The sequence below is a fragment of the Camelina sativa genome, chromosome 10 (assembly GCF_030686135.1).
Source record: "Camelina sativa cultivar CO46 ecotype springtype chromosome 10, ASM3068613v1".
In the NCBI taxonomy this organism is placed as follows: domain Eukaryota; kingdom Viridiplantae; phylum Streptophyta; class Magnoliopsida; order Brassicales; family Brassicaceae; genus Camelina; species Camelina sativa.
The window spans coordinates 1,101,006-1,110,647 of NC_141889.1; the positions used below are offsets into that span (position 1 = coordinate 1,101,006).

At 39.0% G+C, this 9,642-nt stretch overlaps 3 protein-coding genes across 4 annotated transcripts; 1 reads left to right on the top strand and 2 right to left on the bottom strand.

The window, feature by feature from the left end:
* The first annotated feature begins 325 nt into the window (after positions 1-325).
* LOC104719935 (putative amino-acid acetyltransferase NAGS2, chloroplastic) lies at positions 326-3,459 on the top strand. 2 transcript variants are annotated; one of them, XM_087468162.1, is made up of 10 exons: positions 407-604; positions 724-955; positions 1,251-1,338; positions 1,455-1,663; positions 1,751-1,902; positions 1,989-2,424; positions 2,507-2,604; positions 2,682-2,793; positions 2,872-3,031; positions 3,125-3,459. In XM_087468162.1, exons 2-10 carry the CDS (start codon positions 773-775, stop codon positions 3,340-3,342), a joined length of 1,656 nt encoding a protein of 551 aa, XP_087324288.1. In that variant the 5' UTR covers positions 407-604; positions 724-772; the 3' UTR covers positions 3,343-3,459. The 2 variants fall into 2 exon arrangements, with proteins under 2 accessions (XP_087324287.1, XP_087324288.1); XM_087468161.1 differs by having other exon boundaries at positions 326-955.
* LOC104716355 (uncharacterized) lies at positions 3,376-4,002 on the bottom strand. Its single transcript, XM_010433739.3, has one exon. It carries the CDS (start codon positions 3,984-3,986, stop codon positions 3,480-3,482), a length of 507 nt encoding a protein of 168 aa, XP_010432041.3. The 5' UTR covers positions 3,987-4,002; the 3' UTR covers positions 3,376-3,479.
* A 2,181-nt stretch (positions 4,003-6,183) lies between these two features.
* Positions 6,184-8,228, bottom strand: LOC104716356 (protein SHORT-ROOT). Its single transcript, XM_010433740.3, is given in 2 exon segments — positions 6,184-6,415; positions 6,418-8,228. Coding segments are annotated over 2 exon segments (1,572 nt in total). The 5' UTR covers positions 7,948-8,228; the 3' UTR covers positions 6,184-6,373.
* Between the last annotated feature and the right edge of the window lie 1,414 nt (positions 8,229-9,642).

Here is a 9,642-nt window from a genome sequence, read left to right on the forward strand (position 1 = left end):
CCCACTTTTACAAGTTTTATGTCGATTTGGTCACCTACTCCAAAATTGTGGCGCTTGTGTAGTTTGACATTCTTTAATCAAAGTGATCACTTATCTAACTCACTTGCCGACGAAACTAATCTTCACAACTCATAACCACTAATGTACAAAAGTGAAACATACCAAAAAAAAGTAACATACACGCGTTGTTTCTCCACATTTATAAGGCTTGCCAAATTAAGATGGTCATACTTAGATGGGCTTGGGATCCTTAAAAGCCCACTTGTTGAGTCGGCAACTTTAAAAAACTACCAATACGATTGCAGACCGAGATTGGTTTCATGGTACGGAATAGAATTACCAGACCGAATCGGTTTAACCAACTTTTCTTCGATTTATTGACCGAACCGAACAACTTTGACTCCACGTGGGGACACAGCTCTGCACAACCAGAGACATTCAAAGACTGCCGTCAAATCTAAGTCAGAAGAATAATAACTAATAAGGCACACAACGGCACTACCGCCGCCGTCTCCGACTTTAAACCGCCGTCATCTGCCGGTTTAATTAATTTGAATTCTCCAACCGCCTAAATCTAGAGATGATGATGGAGCGAGGAGCTCTGGTGGGTTCGTCTACTTCTTCAAACTGCTATGTACCTTTCCAATTTCGGCAGACAAGCAAGTTTTTTTCCTCATTCAGGCCGATATATAATAAGCTAAACCCTTGTCAATTCCGGTTCAGCTGTCCAGTGTTTAAACCGGTTAGTTCTGTAACGGCGACGAAATGCAATATGTTTGACTACGCCGTGAGTGCAGGCGGGGATGTGGAGGCTGAGCATCCGGTGGACGACAAAGAGTTTGTGCGTTGGTTCCGTGAAGCTTGGCCTTATCTTTGGGCTCATCGTGGCTGCACATTCGTTGTTATTATCTCCGGCGAGATCATCTCCGGCTCTTACTGTGACCCCATTTTGAAGGTACCGTCTTTTTTTCTTCAACCGCTTCGTAGTTTACTTTGATTTATGAGGAAGAAGCACGCACGCAAGGTGTTCGACTGTTTGTCTCACTGAGAGTTTTTAACTTTTCTATATTTTTAAGTTTGCTCCTCAAAGTCGACACTTTTCTTTGTGACCAGTCTTGAGTATAAACTGTTACTGTGTATTGTACGTAGCTTTAGGAGTTCTATATTATCATAGGGCTTTGGTTGCAATGTGCTTCAGTTTTCACTTCTCATTATGGATAGAAAGTGAAGTCATTTGATTTTGTGTGCAGGACATAGCGTTTCTTCATCATCTGGGAATAAGGTTTGTTCTAGTTCCTGGAACTCAAGAGCAAATCGACCACCTTCTGTCTGAGAGAGGTCAGAATAATAAATGAATCTTGCCTTTAGTTCTGTCACGATGTTAGATTCTTCTAGACTATATTGCTAGTGTTGAGTAATTGTTTTGGCAGAGCCTAAAGGTGTGTGAATTGCAGGACGCGAGGCAACATATGTGGGACGTTACAGAGTAACGGATGAAGCATCTTTGCAGGCTGCCAAAGAAGCTGCAGGAGCAATATCAGTGATGCTTGAGGCCAAATTATCTCCTGGACCTTCTATTTGCAATATCCGTAGGCACGGTGATCGTAGTCATTTACATGATATAGGTGTCAGGGTTGATACCGGTAACTTCTTTGCAGCCAAAGTGAGGTTTCCCACTTGTTCATTTTTACCTTGAGTCTTATCATATGTTCCGTATGACCGAGGATTATCTTGGTTCTTGTTGTGGCAGAGAAAAGGTGTTGTTGATGGTGTTGATTTTGGAGCGACAGGTGAAGTGAAGAAGATAGATGTTGATCGGATTTGTGAGAGGCTTGACGGTGGTTCCGTAGTTTTATTGAGGAACTTGGGCCATTCTAGCTCCGGTGAAGTATTGAATTGCAAGTATGCTCGCTCATCTTCTGAGAGAAACGCTTCATTTTACCTTAAATAGATTGAATTTTCTCACTCAACTTTTTTTACTTCTGCAGTACCTATGAGGTTGCTACAGCTTGTGCTTTAGCTATAGGAGCAGATAAGCTTATTTGCATAATGGATGGTCCTATTCTTGATGAGAGTGGACATCTTATTCGTTTTCTGACACTTCAAGAAGCAGATATGTTAGTTAGAAAACGGGCTCAACAGAGTGACATTGCTGCAAATTACGTGAAGGCGGTTGGAGATGGAAATATTGCTTATACTGAACCTCTTAACAGCACCAACAGTAAGAATACTTCTCCTCTAAACGGGAGAGCAGCATTTTGGGGAAACGGAAACCACACTCCGGTCTTTCAGAACGGTGTTGGATTTGACAATGGGAACGGAATGTGGTCTGGTGAGCAAGGTTTTGCTATTGGTGGTGAGGAAAGACTAAGTCGCTTAAACGGTTACCTTTCTGAATTGGCTGCTGCGGCGTTTGTTTGCAGAGTGAGTGTTTTTGAAAAACCTTGGTCCTGCTTCTGTTTGCCACCATTAAACTGAAACTCTTTGTTCTGTTTGTCTTATGAAGGGTGGAGTCAAAAGAGTTCACTTGTTGGATGGTACTATAAGTGGAAGTCTCTTGTTGGAGCTTTTCAAAAGAGATGGAATGGGGACTATGGTTGCTAGGTACATGAATTATTTTTATCATCACACGCGTATCATCCCGCTTTAGCGTTCTTACAATATTCCCCGTTTATGCACAGTGATGTTTACGAAGGAACCCGAGATGCCAAAGTAGATGATCTTGCAGGTATTAGACATATAATCAAACCCTTAGAGGAATCTGGGATTTTGGTTCGCAGAACCGACGAAGAGGTAAAAAAGCTTTACTATCTTTTGCGTCTTATCGTTTCATCGGTTACGCGGTTAAGAGGTTTTGACCTTTGAGTGCAGTTACTGCAAGCTTTGGATTCGTTTGTGGTTGTTGAAAGGGAAGGTCAGATCATAGCTTGCGCAGCATTGTTTCCATTCTTTGAAGACAAATGCGGAGAAGTTGCTGCAATCGCGGTTGCATCAGACTGTCGCGGTCAAGGCCAAGGCGATAAATTGCTAGGTAAATAAAACTCAAACTACCCTTTTCTGTCCTGTTTGCAAAATCAAGCTAGAGAAGAACCTCAATGCCACAACACACAATCTATTTCTGCAGATTACATAGAGAAGAAAGCTTCGTCTCTCGGTTTAGAAAGGCTATTCCTACTCACAACACGAACAGCTGATTGGTTTGTGAGACGAGGGTTTCAAGAATGTTCAATCGAGATAATACCAGAGACCAGAAGACAAAGAATCAATCTTTCTAGAAATTCAAAGTATTACATGAAGAAGTTACTACCTGATAGAAGTGGCATTTCAGTTCTGAGGGTATAATAAACAAAGTGAGCATAAAGCAAGCAAAGCAAATTGTAGAAACAGTATTCATAATCTCAAAACTTTCAGATTGTTTTGATTTCGAACAATTCAAATACATCTTATTTTGAATCCCAATCTCATAACTTCGTTTGTGATCATTCCAAAGATACTAAAGCACCTACCGCTTTGAGCTTCTCCATGATCTTCTCAGCTTCTTCTTTAGTAATACCTTTCTTCAAAACAACTGGAGCTTTCTCAACCAAATCCTTAGCTTCTTTCAATCCCAGATCCGTGAACGATCTTATCTCCTTAATCACTTTAATCTTGGACGCCGCTTCAAATTTCTCAAGCTTCACATCGAAAGCTGTCTTCTCCGCCGCCTTGGTCTCCGCAGATGCAACGGCATCACCACCAGATCCGGCAACTGCCACGGCGGAACCGTAACGATTTAGACCTAGCTTACGGCTGAAGAGGATTGAGTAATCGTAAAGCTCGATCCTGTTCAGTTTTAGCAAATCGTCCGCGATTCGCTCGAGCTTCTGCGTCCGAGCCTCGGGTGAAGAAGCTACGGCGCATAGGTAACGAGTCCCAGCTGATAGAGACGTCGTACGGTGGAGCAAACCAAGAGATCTGGAGACAAATCCGGAGATCGGAGCTCGCATTTTCGCCGGTGAGAAGAAGGTTTTGTTAGGGTTTTTCGCCGTCCGTTCAATTTCACTTCGTTTTGCCGTTACTTTTTTTTGCTCGTCAAATCGAATGGGCTGCTTAAGGCCCATTTGATAAAGACCCATAGAGGAAACCAAACCAAACCAAACCCAACCAATAGTAAAAGCCGAAAAAGTGTAGTTATAAAAAGATGCTTTAAGGTTTAAGCTTTTTTTGGTGAAAGCTTTAAGGTTTAAGCTAGTGAAGTCATAAATTTTCCTTTTAATAATCAAATGTAATAGTATAATATAGACAGGATGCCATTATTCACAAGGACCCTCGATATTAATGTTATTATACAGTTATTATGTTGGGAATAATGAGAACAATAATATAACATTTTCCACTTATACGTTAAGAGATTTAATTCATGTAGCTGTCTATTCAACACGACTTATTTAAACTAAACTCTACTTCAAAGTTCAAACACCCGAAAGCATTTCCATAAGATTGCGTGAATGAAATTTCTGATAATTGAACATATATTATTTTCGGTATTTTTTAACACACTGCATTGCACTGTTAATTAGTCATGAACATGTGAACCTAAAATGATTGTAATTAAGAGACATAAAAATTAGATATACAAGCTATTTGTTTCTATCATTTTACAAAGCTCATTTACAAATTATGTTTTTTTTTTACAAGATTCAATTTATTGCTGGCTCCTACGAACAAGTAATTTAGATATTCTCTACGAATTTATGCATATTCTAGTTAGATGTGTGTAATGGTCAAGTCATGGTACAAGGGGACCCAAGAAGGTTTTGATTCTAGTTAAAGCAAAATTGGGCCAACCAATAGACTTTTATTTTACTAATTTGCTTTTTGCATGACTTTATAAACAAGAAAACAGACCAAAAGAAGATAGATTTCTAAAAAGATTAGCTTAAAAAGCGAAGCTAAAGATCGTACCGATTAACATGGGGGAGGCAAAAAGCCTCATCAAAAGATGCAGGGAGAAAGAGTTGTAGTGAAACCAGCCACATATCTCAAAAGCAGTTCCCACTACTTTTCTTCTTATTTTTATTTTTATTAATTACTCAAAAAAGCAATTATATAGTATGTAGTAAACGTTTATTGGTATCAATGGATTAACTATTTATTTCAGTTATTTACTTTTTATGGGCTGTTTTCTAAATAAAAACATGATGGGTAAGCGGGGCCATGAACATTCGTAGGTATATGCATGTGTATTCCATTGAAGACATAATATTTGTAAATATGTAATACATATTATATATGTGAATCAAATAAAAGACTGGTCCCTTTATCACTTTTACAAAGCAAAAGGTGAAAGGTGCATTATTAAAAAGGCAAATATATAAATGGTATATACTACTCATGAACGACAAATGAATAAGTATAATGTTATGAGATTAATCTTCGTGTATAAAAAGTTGAATTTTTTTCTTTCTTTCTTTTTTCCTTTATTCAATGAGTACCACGCATCACACCGTCTAGTTTTGTTCTTCAAATAATTAGTTAACCATTACTTACGGTGGTGCTGCCAAGACGCTAAACTACTTGCATTGATTCCAAATTTCCAATGTTCTAAGTTTGATCACATATAAATAAACTATGGTAAAGTTATATCTAAGCTTTTGTGTGAGAGTCTCTTCACTTCCAATATTACTCGCACGCTACGATCATACGTATATATTGCATAGATTAATAAGATTGATTATAATTGATCACAAATATGTATAATTTGTTAATATACATTTCAAAAGCGTGCAAGCCACTAGAGGTGCATTCACGAGATTCCAACTATGAGATTCCCCAACCAAAGTAGCTGTCATGTTCAAGAAGCGTGATACAATGAAGTAGTGAACATGCTTTAATTAGGAACATGAGATAATCATATAATTACTAAATAGGGTTAACTGTTGCTGAATTTGAGAGTGATCGGTAGTCTGATTCATTCATAATCTAATATTATTGTGAATTCCAGTTCGACGATCAACCAATGTAACAGTAACTATTTTACATAATATGCTCACGTACGTTATAGTTTTGAGAGGAAAATAAACCCTATTCTTTCGGATAAACCAGAGTAATCACAAATTTAATTCCAAAACATTTAAAAAAAAAAAGTACCACAAAATAAAACCAAAAAAATCACGAATTGTATGAACCTTGATACCTCCTCAATGATCATAATTACTTCATTAGTCCTATTCCAAAAGCCAAATTCAAATTACGAACGCATAATCTCAAAACCCATCATGAACCATCATCACACGTGTGAAACCATCTCAAGAAAAAAGCGTGCGTGCGAGTTTTTATATCAAAACCAAAATAAAATTAAAAATAAACAATCCTTTACGTTGGCCGCCACGCACTAGCCCAAACCACCGGTTGATCTCTCCAACAAAGGAATATTCCGGCGGCATCAGAACACTGTACCATCGACCAAACACCTTCTTTATATCTCCTCAACAAAGCTCTGACGTCATCCGCCACCTCATCACTATATCCCACCGCTCCAAACCCACCGTTCCTCATCCTCCTCGACCACTTCCTCGCCGTCTCCCTCCTCTCCGTCGAATCCGACGGCTCACAAGCCACAAGATCAATGACCGCACGTCCCGCTGCACGTTCTAGCATCAACCTCTCGTTGCTCGTCCTCGGAAAACTCTCTTCCCATGACTCGAAGCAAACCCTAAACCATCGTAAACATTCTCCAAACCCTCTCAAGAACTCATCGTCAAAGCCACCTTCTTCTTCTCCGATAAGATCAGCTTCCTCTTCGACGACCGTCACAATCCTCGGCCTTAACCGTCGAAAGTTGGATATCACAGCGTCTCTAGGGTTTCCACGTGGGGCTATCCCATGCATCGCACCTACACAGTTAATGGCCAAGACCTCGTCTTCTTTAACATCGAGCTCGTTGAGATCAAACTCAGATAAGTCTCCGACGTGATGAATAATGTTGAATTTAAAAGGAACTCCCATAAGCCTCGCAAATTTCTCCATTCTGTTTCCGATCTCTTTCATCATCCGATGCGACGCCGTTTGATCGTTCACGAACTTGTTGGCTACGACTACTGTGGTTAGCCTTAGGTGAGGCGTGTCGTCTGACCTTGTGGCTAAAGCTTCTAGAAGAGTTGGCCATTGAGTACAAAACGTTGAGCTTATGTCGACGATGTGGATCTTTGCCTCTCCGTCTACTGCTTCCAAGATTGCTCCGTTGGCCGCAACGTGTCCAAACGTGGCCCAGGGGCTAACTTCTTGGAACTTAAGCACGGTTTTTCGCGTTGACTCGAAGGAGCAAGTCTTCTCTGTGGCTGCAGCTGTTACCATGGTGCGGTAGCATCGTTCGCCCGAGCCGGTCATGCGGTTGAAGAGAGCCTGGAGGAAGTAAGAAGCAAGTTTTTGCTCGGTGTCTCCGTACGGAGAAGAGAGCTCGTTGAGCGTCCATAGGATTTGTTGCGCACGTGCGGTGTCCTTGTCGGAGAAGGCACGTGCTGCTTCGAGGAGGACGGAGTCAGCCCACTTGGCATTGGCTGCGAAGTCGAAGGAAGGAGGAGTTTGAGGGATGGAGAAAGCGGAAGGGTCATTGTGGTGGCCGGAGGAGGAGTACGGTGAGGCTAAGGCTGCGGCCGCCGCGGTGGAGGAAGGAGTCGATGACGTGGCGGGATGGTATTGGGTGGGAGTAGTGAAAGGGGAATAGTAAGTATTAGGATTGGTGTGGTGATGGTTGTGGTGAGAAGAAGAAGAGGAAAGGTCTTCTTCATCCATGAAAAAGTTGAAGCATTCTTCGACGACGTCGTTTTGTGGAAAGTTGTAGTGATAAGCAGTTTGTGGAGAGCCGGTAGTGGTGGTGGAGGTTCTGCTTAACGAAGATTGATTTGTAATGATACTATCGGATTGTTGTTGTTGTTGGAGACTGACTAGTCTAAAGAGAGTATCCATATTTTTTTTTTTTCTTTAATGAATAAGAAAATGAATAGTAAAGAGAAGGGGGGAGACCCACAATATCTAAGATTTAATACTTTGTTGTGTATATTGCATCAGCATCATGTGTTGTGTTGTATATATATATGTATATCTTTTTTTGTTTCTCGGTGGGAGTGGGTAAAAATCTAGATGAAGGTGAGTTGTAGAGAGAATGGGTTTGGTGGATTTGTGAGTTTTTATTACTAATTTAAAGACTGTGGGGAAAAAAGAAGAGCATGAAAAGAGGATTTTCTGCATCGAATTGTTGTCCCATGTTTATCTTTGGACTTTATAGACTGTTTGAATCTAATTGGGTTTTGTGAAACCATAATTAGAGAGAGAAGAAACCGGTTTTGAACAATATTCTTCCCCTCTCTCTCTCTTTTGTTTTTACTATAAACATAACTGAAAATTTGGACATAACGATCCTACTTTATGCATGTTTTTGTTTTCTGCGGAACATGTAAGTTTTAATCAAAAATTAACAAGAGACTTATAAACTACTAGTAAACAAACGATTGTAAGTTATAAGGAAGACCCTTTTAATTTACATGGGAGTGTATTAGTTAAGATAGTTTTGGAAGTTTCATTAAGTAGAAAAAAGTCGTGACAAAAGAAGATGAGTAAAAGAAGAAAAAGATAAATAAGTCGATATCATGTAATGGCTTAGTGGGTTTCGCTTTTCCATCTTTTTTGCACATCGATCCACCCGAGTAACCTTCCATCTTATTTCTTCTTCTAAATTTATAATGCATCATCTCTGGTACTTATGTTCATTATGCCTCTATACCGATATATGAATATTTGAGTTTGGACACCTAGAAATTGAAAACGACGTACATGGTCTATACTTATTACCTGGCGTAATTTCTTTTCATTTTTTTTCAAAAAGCCGTATACGGTACGCTGTTTGTTTACATATAGGCCAAATACATGAAATCAAAAAATTCAAGTACTGTCTCAACTGGTGTAAAATAAAAAGACTCTTTATATATACATCCTAAATCATCAGACTAAAAAAGTTAGAAAATGTCTTTCTATTACCATGTCTAACCAATCAAAACAACAACTAATATATTATTAAAATAATCCAAAATAACAAAACAATTATTTTAATTACTTTATTTACATTAAAAAGAAAACAAAAATATTTTACATAATTCAAAATTTTCAAACATATATTATAAATATAAAAACAAATACGAACATAAAATTGTAATAGAGAAAACAAGGTAGAAGAAAAGTATTGAATTCGATTCTATTGTTGAGTGGCACCAAAATTTTGCCAGATATGCTCAACCAAATCTTTTTCAGATGTTCATGCATTTCGTATTACAAACGTCATTTCGAATGCCCATCATTTTAAAGAAATTTCGTTGGCCTATCTATAGAAAACGATAAATCCACATGAGAAGTTTCGCTTTCTTCTCCCTGATAGAACTCCGATGAATCGTAGAAATTGTATTCATGTCGTTCATCTTCCACTATCCTGTTATGCAATATGATACATGCTCTCATTATCTTGCATATTTTTTCTTTATCCCAAAAAGTCGCGAGATTCTTCACGATTGCAAATCAAGCTTGCAAGACTCCAAATGCACGCTCTACATTTTTTCGGCATGATTCTTGACATTGAGCGAAGAGTTGTGCTTTTTAAATATGTGGAAGTGT

Coding starts and splice junctions, on each gene's coding strand:
- LOC104719935 (XM_087468161.1), top strand. CDS start 581: ATGATGATGGAGCGAGGAGCTCTGGTGGGTTCGTCTACTTCTTCAAAC. Junction 2,425..2,506: donor CTGCGGCGTTTGTTTGCAGA/GTGAGTGTTTTT, acceptor TGTCTTATGAAG/GGTGGAGTCAAAAGAGTTCA. Junction 2,605..2,681: donor ATGGGGACTATGGTTGCTAG/GTACATGAATTA, acceptor GTTTATGCACAG/TGATGTTTACGAAGGAACCC.
- LOC104716355 (XM_010433739.3), bottom strand. CDS start 3,986: ATGCGAGCTCCGATCTCCGGATTTGTCTCCAGATCTCTTGGTTTGCTC.